The following is an 11,977-nucleotide window of genomic DNA, read 5'->3' on the forward strand; positions in this document are numbered from 1 at the left end:
GCATGACGTTATATTGAAAAGAGACTGATAGAAGCGTCACCTTCTGTTTACAAATCCTATATAAACACAGCTGCCTCCTCCCCATCATTTTCTCTTTCTCCACATTTGCTCATCACTGTCTTTCATTCTCTTTCTTTCTCTGTCTCTTTTTAACTTGCATAATTTTCAGACACCGTATGGTCTGACTGGTGCAGTTGTGAGCCAGCATTTGACAATACCTCACATTTTCCATTGCTGTCTGTCTCACACACCCTCTTGACCTAGAATAGCGAGTGTCTTCTGTGTGTATGCGGTCACATTCATAGCATCTCTTGAGCGTTCCACCCCTGCTTTAAAGCTAAATACATACAGCAGTGATTAAACAGCTGAACATTTGACCTCTTGGAGGCGCTGCTGGTTTTTACTGAATTTTAATTCAGATGCTCTATTAAACCATCTCTGGTATTAAGAAGTGTGGAACAGGTCCATTGATTCTTTTAAAGGAAATTTAGCCAAATAAAAAGCATTAAAATGATCACTTATTTATTTTAAAATTAGTATTATTATATTAGCACAGCTAGATTGTGAATATTAAATTAAATGTGTAATATGGTCCAGTTCCAGCTGCAATTCCACTTTTTCCATGTCCATGAAGAGGAATTTGAGCTTCAGTCTCCTTTTCAGATCCCTCTATTCCAAAAAGCAAATGTGTGTATTTGTGCCTGTTTATTTAATGTGTCTGTTTTATAGGTGGTGAAAACCATTGGGTTAAGGGAGGTGTGGTTTTTTGGACTGCAGTACCAGGATACCAAAGGCTTTACCACCTGGCTTAAACTCAACAAGAAGGTGTGTGTGTGTGTGTGTGTGTGTGTGTGTGAATGCATATAGCATTGTAGTATCCCATTAGCACCATGCTTCATTTTTTTTTACAGCTATTTGTTTTTTGTCATGTATATATTTTGTCTTCAATTTCATTTTACTATGATTTCGATGGTGCATCATTTCAGTAAACAAAAACTTTTAAATCCTGATTATAATGTGCAAAACGTGTCAAATTTTGACCGCATAAACTTTCTAAGATTTCTGAAAATGTTTTTCCATTTACTAACTTTAACATATTTGTCAAGATCTTTGTTTTTAATCTTTTTTTTTAATCAACGTCAACATGTGTCCTTGCTGTTTACATTACCTCGTAAAATACAATATACTGTATATTAGGCTATCTGGCACATTGGATACTTTTTCAGAAGATAATATATTTGGAAACAGTTGTTAATTTTCAGCGTTTTAGAGTCTACTAAGGATATTGCATTTTGTCTCAAGCGTTTTTACAGAAACATTGTGTTCACAACAGCATATTTTAGTACAAATTTTTTATTTAAAATAGTGTATTTCTCATCATGCCACCTTTTAATCTTTTCTTCATTATCATTGACAAAATAAAGAAAAACCTGTCAACGAACACTTTCATCATTATGCCACTGACGAGATCTCACTGATTAGCAGCACTTTCTTGTGAAACCTGCAGCTGTCAGCCTTTTCCAGACTTGTCTTTCCCAATAACTGTACCCAGCGGGAAAGTCAATGAGGTCTGTTAATTTGTGCTCAAGAAAGATATGATGGGTGCTGACATGCAGGTGGAATTAATGACTGAAAAAGTGATTCTAGTTTATTCTTTTTTTGCCTAGGTTACGGCTCAAGACGTCCGCAAGGAGAGTCCTTTGCTGTTTAAATTCAGAGCAAAGTTTTACCCTGAAGATGTTTCAGAGGAGCTGATTCAAGAGGCGACTCAAAGACTCTTCTTCCTTCAGGTCTGTGTGTATTTACATTATCACTGTATATCTAAGGAAAAGTTACATGTACGATGTGGCCTTAGATATGTTCATATAGAAGGCGTGTCAATTGGAGTGTATCAACATGAACTCTGGGTCTTGGAAAGTAATAATGTGATATTGCACAATCTGGTGGTCAGTGAAGGAATTGTACTGCCGGGTTCGCTTACAAGCCAACATTAAAGCATTTCTTGCTTTAAAACAGTTCCATTGTTGGTTTACTTCAGGTGAAAGAGGGGATCCTGAATGATGATATCTACTGCCCCCCGGAGACTGCAGTGTTGCTGGCATCTTACGCAGTGCAGGCCAAATACACTGACTACAACAAGGATGTTCACACTCCTGGATACCTGTCCAGTGAGAAACTGCTCCCACAGAGGTGTGCATACACGCATATTGTAGTACAAGTGTGGGCTAGTGCTTCTCGAGAGTGGGGGAGTACAGATGACTGACAGAAAGTGTGCTCTGATCTGTTTTCTTAAGTGGTGTATGCAATGCTCTAAAATCAGCTTTTCAAAACATAACTAAACTACTTAATGAAAGAAACTAATAAAGCTCAGAAATCTATTATAATGACAGTATGATTAACTATACAATATTTGCAAATGGCAGTAGACAACATTTTGGTTGCTGAAGGCAATAATAATTGTGTACATTTAAATAGCAAAATTTAAATTCAATTCTAAAAACATAATGGACATTATTTAAAAACGGACTTTATATCTAATAAAAAGTAGAATTAAAATATTAATCATAAACATTATTAAATTCTTGACTCTTCAAACACTATTTTTTAATTTAAAACCATGTCAGTCACATACATCATTTCATTCATTGATATTAAAGTATATGGTTTAAATATCAGTGCTGTGTGGTATCTAATCTATTAAATTACGCCTAGAGAGGTTTATAATAAATTATTTGGGCTAGGGCTGCAATAACAAAAATCCATAATGAAGATATCTTACAATGAATGTTTATTTTTTTATTAGTTGTTTCTTTGTTCATGCATAATCTTAATTTTACACCTGAGAAAATCCCTATTTCTGTGAAAAAAAAATGCATTAAATAAATGGCAGAGGCCACGGTGTCTTGTGTAGGCTTAAAGCATAGTACGTAATGTTTTGTTGAAAGGTATCAGCCAAAGAATGTGTTTGATATTCTGAATGTGAGCATGTGTGTGTAATCTTTTCTCTGCAGAGTTCTGGAACAGCACAAGCTGAATAAGGAGCAATGGGAGGAAAGAATTCAGGTCTGGCATGAGGAGCACAAGGGCATGTTGAGGTACAGCCAATGGAATGTGCGCTTGCTTTTTTTCTGTTTTATCGCTGACTGCAGTGACCCTGTCAATCACGCACACCAGACAGAATGATAATGTGTATCTGTGTGTGTTTCAGAGAGGACTCTATGATGGAGTATCTGAAGATAGCTCAGGATCTGGAGATGTACGGTGTGAATTACTTCAGTATCAAAAATAAGAAAGGATCAGAGCTGTGGCTGGGTGTGGACGCCCTGGGACTCAACATCTATGAGCAGACTGACAAGTACTTGCTACGTTTAACATTTAGAAACAGATTAAATATCATGGAAAGTGACTTTTATTTCTGTGCCAAAAAACCCTGAATCATCTCTCCTCCTCTCTTTCCAGGATGACCCCTAAAATTGGTTTCCCCTGGAGTGAGATCAGAAACATTTCTTTCAACGATAAGAAATTTGTCATCAAACCCATTGATAAAAAAGCCCCGGTATGTCAAACAAGATTGGTGTGTGACTTATCTGTTGAGTTTCTTTGCAAACAGGGTGTAGACAAGAAGAAAGCTGTTATTCCAAAGCAGTGGAGTCTTATCTTGTGTTTCATTATGTGATTTGATGATGGTGAAATCACAGTGAAGACTTTCCATTGAAGCTACACGTTTCTCTTTCTTACAATTTACCACAGACATAAAGAGTCTGGATGTGTGTCTCCTTTTTTTTTTTTTCCCATTCCTCAGTGTTTCCTGTAGCTCCTGATCCCTCACTCCCTCACCCTTCTTTCTTTTGGCTTTGTTCCAAACTTAGGGAGCTGTCTATGTAGGCAGCATTTCAAGGCATCATAGGAAATATATTTTTAATGTTCTCTCTCTCTTTTTTTTTTTTTCCCTACAGGACTTTGTGTTTTATGCCCAGCGTTTACGCATTAATAAGAGGATTCTGGCCTTGTGCATGGGGAACCATGAGCTTTATATGAGACGCCGTAAACCTGACACCATCGAGGTTCAGCAGATGAAGGCACAAGCCAAGGAGGAAAAGAACCACAAGAAGATGGAAAGGTGAGAGAGAAAAAAAAATCTACAGAGTAACACCACACAAAGGCTCTGATATTAGCTCAAGATTGTGATTATTGGTGTTAGTTTGGATTCAGTCCAGTGACTCAAATATGTTGATTCTGCTCACCAAGGTTTCGTTCAGATGCGATTCATTGAGTGACTTCTTCTGTATGTTACATCATTACACCATTAGATGGCAACCAGTTAATGTGTCTGTCTATTATAAGTGACTCATTGATTGATTACACAGATTCATTCACAAACTTTGTGTCATTATCAAGCCAACACCTTAAGACAATAGTAAGTGTTTATATTTGAGTGTTATGTATTGAATGGTTGTATGTTTAGATTAGATCAGATCATTGTTCAGTGTTGGGCACTTCACAATGCCAGGAAGGACATGTTCTTCTAATACATCTGTCTGTTTGTTTCAGGGCCATGCTGGAGGATGAGCGTAAAAAGAGAGAGCAGGCTGAGAAGGAGAAAGAGAAGATTGAAAAAGAAAAAGAGGAGCTGATGGAGAGACTCAAAGTGATAGAGGAACAGACGAGAAGAGCTCAGCAAGGTGACATGGAGTGAAGTTTGCTCTTTGTTCTTTCTTCTCTTCTTAACGATCATTAATTGCTCATTATTTTTTGTTTGGGCAGAGCTGGAGGAGCAGACCCGTAAGGCGATGGAGTTGGATCAGGAGCGTAAATGTGCTCAGGAGGAGGCGGAACGCCTGGAACGGGAACGCCGTCTGGCAGAGGAGGCCAAATCGACTCTGCTGCAGCAGTCTGAGAGCCAGATGAAGAACCAGGAGCATCTGGTCAGTTAACATGACTACCAAGATACACATTGCCAGCCGCCATGGCAGCACAATTCTAGTCACCATGACAGCTTCACAATAACACTTTAAGTAGGTTACAGTTGGTAACTATGGTAACAAAACTACAATTATGAGGTTTCCACGAGAACCAAACATCATCTAACCACAGAGCGCAGGACACCCACAATTACACGCGTTCCCATGAGATTCTGAGTATATGTGTGTATATATGTGTGTATACAGGCAACTGAACTGGCAGAGTTGACTTCTAAGATCTCCCTGCTTGAAGATGCCAAAAAGAAGAAAGAGGAGGAAGCATCAGAGTGGCAAATGAAGGTAAACATGGATAATTGTTAGTAGGTGCACTGCAGCAGTTTATTGTTGAATGAGTTAGTAAAAGACCTGTCTATCCGTCCATCCACACCATTGTGCAAAAATAGAAACCACACAACCGGGAAAATGACTTGAGGTGTGACTCTGTTTACAGTCACTCATGTTAAGACAAAAATGAATGTGGAAGAGCTGTAATTTACTATTTGATGCTTTTATCACCACATGCCTTTTCAGGATATTGTTAACTTAGTATTTTACAGCTTTGAACATTTTCAGTTTTGTCAGGAATATTTAATAATTTAAATAAATAATAATATATAAATAATTATTTATATGCATCTACATAAACACATATTTCAATTAGTGCTGTCAAATGATTAATCGCATCAAAATAAGTTTTTGTTTACATAATGTATGTGTGGCGCTGTTTATATTTATTATGTATATATAAATATACACACAGTATATATATTGAAAATATTTACATGTATTTGCATGTATATATTTATATTAATATAATTTATTTGACAAATCAAATATATAAACACACATGCATGTATATATTTCAGAAAAATGTTGTTTATATATTAAATATATTTATAATGTAAATTATATGAATAAAAATATAGGCATGTGAATATTTTCAAAATATATACTGTATGTGTATATTTATATATATATATATACATAATAAATATACACAGAACACACAAATATATTATGCAAACAAAAAACTATATTTATTGCAGTCAAATGATTAATCGTGATAAATCTCATCCAAAAAAGTTCTCGTTTACATAATGTGTGTACTGTATTTATTATGTATATGTAAATAAATACACACACATACAGTATATATTTTGAAAATATTTACATGTATTTGCATGTATACATTTATATTAATATAATTTGTATTATATATATATATATATATATATATAATATTTAATATACAATTTTTTTTTATTTAAATATATGCATGCAAGTGTTTATATATTCATAATAAATATACACAGTACACAAACATATATTATGTAAACACTTTTATTTTGGATGCGATTAATTGTTTGACAGCACTACTTTTATTTTCTATGCGATTAATCACGATTAATCTTTGACAGCACTAATTTCAATACACTTAAAAAATCTTTAAAATTATATGCTTTAAAATGGTTAAAGAAAAATATACATTATGTAAAAGTTTGGGGTCATTTTTTTTTAAAGAAGTTAAAATGCAAGGATGCGTTGAATTGAAGAAAAAGTGATAGAAAAAACATTGTTACAGTAAATTTGTATTTCAAATAAATAGTTTTTTTTTTTAACCTGGAAAAAAAAGTATCACATTTTCCCTAAAAACAAGCAGCACAACTGTTTTCAACATTGATAAAGTATTTCTTGAACACCAAATCAGTATACAAGAATGATATCTGAAGTATCATGTAACACTGAAGACTAGAGTTATGGCTGCTAAACATTGTTTTGCCATCACCGAAATAAATTTATATTCATGCTGTATTTGTGATCAACAGCATTGTATATGCTTTAAAATATATTTACAAATATTTTAAAGCAAATAAAAAGCTGTTGCTGTTCTGTAAACAGGTTTTTGAGTTTAATCTGTGATGTGGACAGTTTGGAAGAAATGATTTAACAGAAATGGAAATCATAATTAAACTTCCTAACTCTGCCTAAATTTTCTGCTTTTAGGTTTAAATCCAGAGTGCTGTTAAAATTATGTCTGTCTTAATAGTACCACAATGCTTGTAGTAAAAGCACCGTCTTTACTGACCAATTAAAAGCACATTAAATTTCATCACAAAATATCATAACTTTTATATGGCCCAGATAATAACAAAACTGACAAAAACCTACAAAAAGGCTGGTAGGTACTACAACGAGTTACTTCCTGGGTTTGTGACGTCACACACCCTCAGATTTACATAAACCCATTTTTATTCCCCATTGCGCTGCTTTTATAAGGAAGAGTTGTTGCCATGCCATCAAAACTGAGGTGCACGAAAAAATCTATTCATATATGAATCGTGATTCTGTTTTCTAACGGTTCTAATGGATTCACAAGTTTCAAAATCAATGTTCTAAAGCATACCCGTTTCTGCAGCGGTCTCTGTTTACACTACACAACCGAAAACGCATGTCACATGACCATTCATGCAGGTACAACCATAGATATGTGTAGGTAGATTCCCTATTATTTAGATGGAGGACACGCGTCTGTGTGCTTGGAGCGGTCGATTGTGGGAATCAATCTACCCATACATATCTATGGGTACAATAATGAGCATGATGTTATTGTTTACACGGTTGTCAAGGATATGCAGTGCGAATGTGGGCAGTCACGCCATCGTTTTCAAAAGTCTTCGTTTTGGTCCATCTATACTGAAATGCAACCCCGGAGTTTTCAAACTAAAACGGGGTCTGCAGTGTTTTCAAAATTCTCCGTTTTCGACCTCAAAAACGCCGGAGTAGTGTCAACGACAGGCGTATCCGTAGCAAAATGTATGCGTTTTTAAAACGAAAACGCACTAGTGTAAACGGGGCCTCACATTCCCCTGCTTTGCACATCTCTCTCTCTTTCTCACCTGATCATCATCTCGTCAGCTCCAATAAACTGTTCCATTCATACACTGTGTATAGATGGACAGATATTTTTCACATAGCTATGAGAAGCATTAAACATGTACGCGCATGCAGTTGCCGTGCTGTATTAAAGCTTTAATCAGGATAAAACCATATATTAAAAGCTAACATTAGTAGCATCAGAGATTATCTTACTATAGGGAGATGAAGAGGGTCTGTATTACTTACTATTGGAGAAAGCGTATCAGCTAACTCGGATCACGTGTCCCTTAATAACCAATCACATTACAGCCTTGACGTCATTGAATTTCAGTTAGTTGTGTGACACTCAATCACCGTTTACGGATACCATAGGAATGAATGAGAAGTGCCGTAAGCTGAATCCCACCTGTCGCAAAAAGTCAGTGACTTCTCTTATAAAACAACTTTTTTTTTTTTTTCTTGGTAAACTCTAAAAATAGTTAAATCTAGAAGTATTGTTTAGTGTAAAACATGTTGAAGATTAGCAGATGGGCTGTCGATTCATTAAATAAGCCGTTTACTCTAAAAAGCTGTTTATTCAGCGTAGTGAAGCCTCTCCTCCATTGACATCCATTCAAAAAAAGGGCCTCTGGTCTCCTTTCTCATGTACTGCCAGACTGGATGCATTAGCTTTAGCCATTACGCTTTTTCGGCTAATGGTTGCAGGCTTGCCTTCTAGTGGCTTTGGTAGCATTTACAAATAACGGCGTATCTAAAAGTATGAGACGACGACAACAACAAACAAAAAACATACCATTAGGAGCCGTGCTTGCACAGCTTCTGCGCAATCCTCTTCACTAATATTCTCTGGGTCTCAATCGGGCTCAAATTGATAAGCAATATTGATGACGTCATTGTTTACAATACAACCGGAGCGCATGCCACTGAGGTGAGGGGCATGACGTTTATTAGATACGCACAGGTGGTTTAGCGAATCACAGAACACTGGACCAGCTAACCAATCTAAGCCCATCGTGTACTTCTGAAGGAGGGGCTTCATAAAAACAGGAACTCATTGAAGCGTTTATTGGAGAAGGGATGTTTTGTTTATTTTTTTTAAATGAGGCATTAACACGTTAGACTGCATCCCATAAACACAATCAGAAAAAAATCAACCACCCCTTTAATGCAGTGCTGTGTGTCTCATCCAGGCCACTCAGGTGCAGGAAGACCTGGAGAAGACTAAAGAGGAGCTGAAGAACAAAGTCATGTCAGCCCATGTCCAAGAGCCCGTGCATGGTGAAAACGACAACGACGATGATGAGAGCAGCGCAGAGGCCTCCGCAGAACTCACCTCCGCAGCGGCCTATAAAGACAGGAGTGAGGAGGAGCGCATGACAGAGGCTGAGAAGAACGAACGAGTCCAGAAACATCTGCTGGTGAGAGAGCTACTTCACAATAGGATTTTTAAAAGAATAATTCATCCAAAAATAACACTTTTTAAAGGGAAAGTTCACCAAAAAAAGAAAATTCTGTCATTAATTACCCCCCCATGCCGTTCCAAACCCGTAAGACCTTAGTTTATATTCTGAACACAAATGAAGATATTTTTGGTGAAATTCGAGAGCTCTCTGACCCTTCATAGACAAAACTACAATGTTCAAGGCCCAGAAAGGAAATAAGGACATCGTTAAAATAGTCCATGTGACATCAGTGTTTAACCGTAATTTTATGAAGCTACGAGAATACTTTTTGTGCGCAAAGAAAACAAAAATAACGACTTTCTTTTCTTTGCACACAAAAAGTATTCTCGTAGCTTCATAAAATTTTCGTTGAACCACTGATGTCACACGGACTATTTTATCAATGTCCTTACTACCTTTCTGGGCTTTGAACGTGGTAGTTCCGTCTATGCAGGGTCAGAAAGCTCTTGGATTTCATCAAAAATATCTTCATTTGTGTTCCGAAGACGAATGAAGGTCTTATGAAGGATTTGTAACAACATGAGTGGTAGTTCATGACAGAGTTCTCCTTTAACTATTATATTCCAAACTGATTTGACTTTTGTTCTTGTGTTGAATACATTTTGCAGAATATCCAAGCTGTAGTTTGTCAATAGAGTAAAAAAAAAAAAAAAAAAAGTGGACACCCATGATTAGCCTATAATAGAGGCTTTATCAGTGGGAATTTACTTTGAAAAGGAAAAAAAATGAAAAATCTTCTTTTTCCACAGGCTCTTACTTCTGAGCTTGCTAATGCTCGTGACGAGACCAAGAAGACCCAGAACGACATCCTCCACGCAGAGAATGTACGAGCAGGACGAGATAAATACAAGACGCTTCGTCAGATCCGCTCTGGAAACACCAAACAGCGAATTGACGAGTTCGAGTGCATGTAAATGTACCGCAGTCAGCCAACAGGGGGAGCTACAGCCTGTCTTTTGCATCATTCCTGCAGAGGAACTACAGTACCCACAATGCACCACTCCAACAGAAAATAAAGCCAAATATAGAATAATGCTGCACAGTTCAAAAATCCCTTTAATTCAGGAGTGTTGTTTGGGTTACTGCATTATAAGGGAGATTTACTTTTTTTTGCGTTGTTTTGACCTAGATTGTAGTTTTTGTTTTTTTTTATTGGAAAACATTAACGGTTTGCTGATTAACCGAACTAAAGGGTTTTAATTTCAGTAAAACTGGAATTTCAGAAGGAATTGAAGTACAAAAAAACATTCCAGTATTAGGGTAGATTTCGAAAGCACTCCAGAGAGACATGTCAGTGTGCCAATTCCAATCAGTATAGTCGATATATCAAATTGCACAGTGCCATTGTAATGGTGTAATAGCCTAGCTATTGCTATAACATTGTATCTATGTGCCTTTCTAATAAAACAAATACAGTATAGATTCAAACTCATGGCTATCTGCTCCCATCAACCACTCTGCCAATACAGGCAACCCACAAGAACAAAGGTGTGTGTGTGTGCGCGTGTGTGTGCGTGTGTGTGTGTGTGTGTGCGTGTGTGTGTACGTACACATGTGTATGTGAGAGATCCCTGTTGATAATTCCTTTAGTTATAGTTTCTCACTGCTGCAGATTTGTGGCTGCTCCCTGTTTGTGCCTTTTCACTGAAGAGAAAATATCAAACTGTATTTTTAGTTTAGTTTTTGATCCTATTCTTATTTTAAGCTTTTTTAAATGAAGAGACTTTGGTTTTTGAGGCATTTGAATTTTTTCGCAGTATTATTTTAAAGAATCCTTTACTAGAATGACACCTTAAAAAGCATCTTTTGGGATAACATTTCTCCCTTTATTTCTGAACAGTATTTACCCAGAGTGTGCACAGTTTTGAATAGCCCTGCACTTGTAGGCAGTGCCTTAGTTGTTTTGTGATCTATATTCATTTTATTTTTATTCATGTGGCAATATGCTGCACTGAAGCAATATGTCCCCAGCTGCTTTGGAAGAAATCTCCATTCGGATCTTACACTTGGATACTTTCTAAACTTTTTGATATACAAGAACATGGATCTCCTGGTTAAAAATATGAAGAAATATGATTCTTATGTCATACAGCGGTCTCGTTACCTGGGCGATTTCCCGCCTTTAGGGTGCAGGTGGGTTTTTTTTTGTCAACCAATCACAGAAAAGATTGCTGCTTAAAACAATTTCATTGCAACTGTCAATAAAATATTAAAAACATCACCAATTCATTGGCTAGTGTTGTTCTTGCTCAGTTGTTTTCAGTTGTTTAATGATGGCATGTGTGCATTATTATAAACAGTGTATGATCAGAAAATGCAAGCTATGTTTAGAATGGATCACTGTCATAAAAGTTTATGAATATCTGCCAATATAAAGCTATTACTAAAAAAAATGCATAGGCCTATGTATATATGCATTATGACTTTATCATTATTATTATTATTTATCAGAAATTGGATTGAAAATGTCAATGAGCCTTTAAGTTTTATTTCTGAGATAACACCGGATACCACTGAATAAATTAAACAGGCTCGCAACAATGAGGTCATTTGACAATGCATCATTGAATGGTTTAAAATGTTTGGTTTCTTATAAAGGTGCTGTAATCGCAGTTTAACTTCTGCCATTTTGCTAAATTTGACCATCCTATTTAAAAAAACAAACAAAAAAACAAT

The 11,977-nt window shown here is 36.2% G+C and overlaps 1 protein-coding gene across 2 annotated transcripts in view; it reads left to right on the top strand.

Moving 5' to 3' along the window:
- The window catches only part of msna (moesin a), a 29,384-nt gene extending 17,858 nt beyond the window's left edge, over window positions 1-11,526 (top strand). Inside the window, exons 3-14 of one of the 2 annotated variants that reach the window (XM_058776968.1) lie at window positions 730-825; window positions 1,668-1,790; window positions 2,039-2,190; window positions 3,012-3,095; window positions 3,209-3,355; window positions 3,460-3,556; window positions 3,957-4,120; window positions 4,552-4,682; window positions 4,765-4,925; window positions 5,169-5,261; window positions 9,029-9,256; window positions 10,051-11,526. In XM_058776968.1, the coding sequence (XP_058632951.1) occupies window positions 730-825; window positions 1,668-1,790; window positions 2,039-2,190; window positions 3,012-3,095; window positions 3,209-3,355; window positions 3,460-3,556; window positions 3,957-4,120; window positions 4,552-4,682; window positions 4,765-4,925; window positions 5,169-5,261; window positions 9,029-9,256; window positions 10,051-10,215 (1,641 nt within the window). In that variant the 3' untranslated portion in view covers window positions 10,216-11,526. The remainder of the gene's footprint in view (window positions 1-729; window positions 826-1,667; window positions 1,791-2,038; window positions 2,191-3,011; window positions 3,096-3,208; window positions 3,356-3,459; window positions 3,557-3,956; window positions 4,121-4,551; window positions 4,683-4,764; window positions 4,926-5,168; window positions 5,262-9,028; window positions 9,257-10,050) is intronic. The other variant, XM_058776969.1, reaches the window with a different exon arrangement.
- The last annotated feature ends 451 nt before the right edge of the window (window positions 11,527-11,977 follow it).

This window comes from Onychostoma macrolepis, chromosome 05 (assembly GCF_012432095.1).
Source record: "Onychostoma macrolepis isolate SWU-2019 chromosome 05, ASM1243209v1, whole genome shotgun sequence".
Classification (NCBI taxonomy): domain Eukaryota; kingdom Metazoa; phylum Chordata; class Actinopteri; order Cypriniformes; family Cyprinidae; genus Onychostoma; species Onychostoma macrolepis.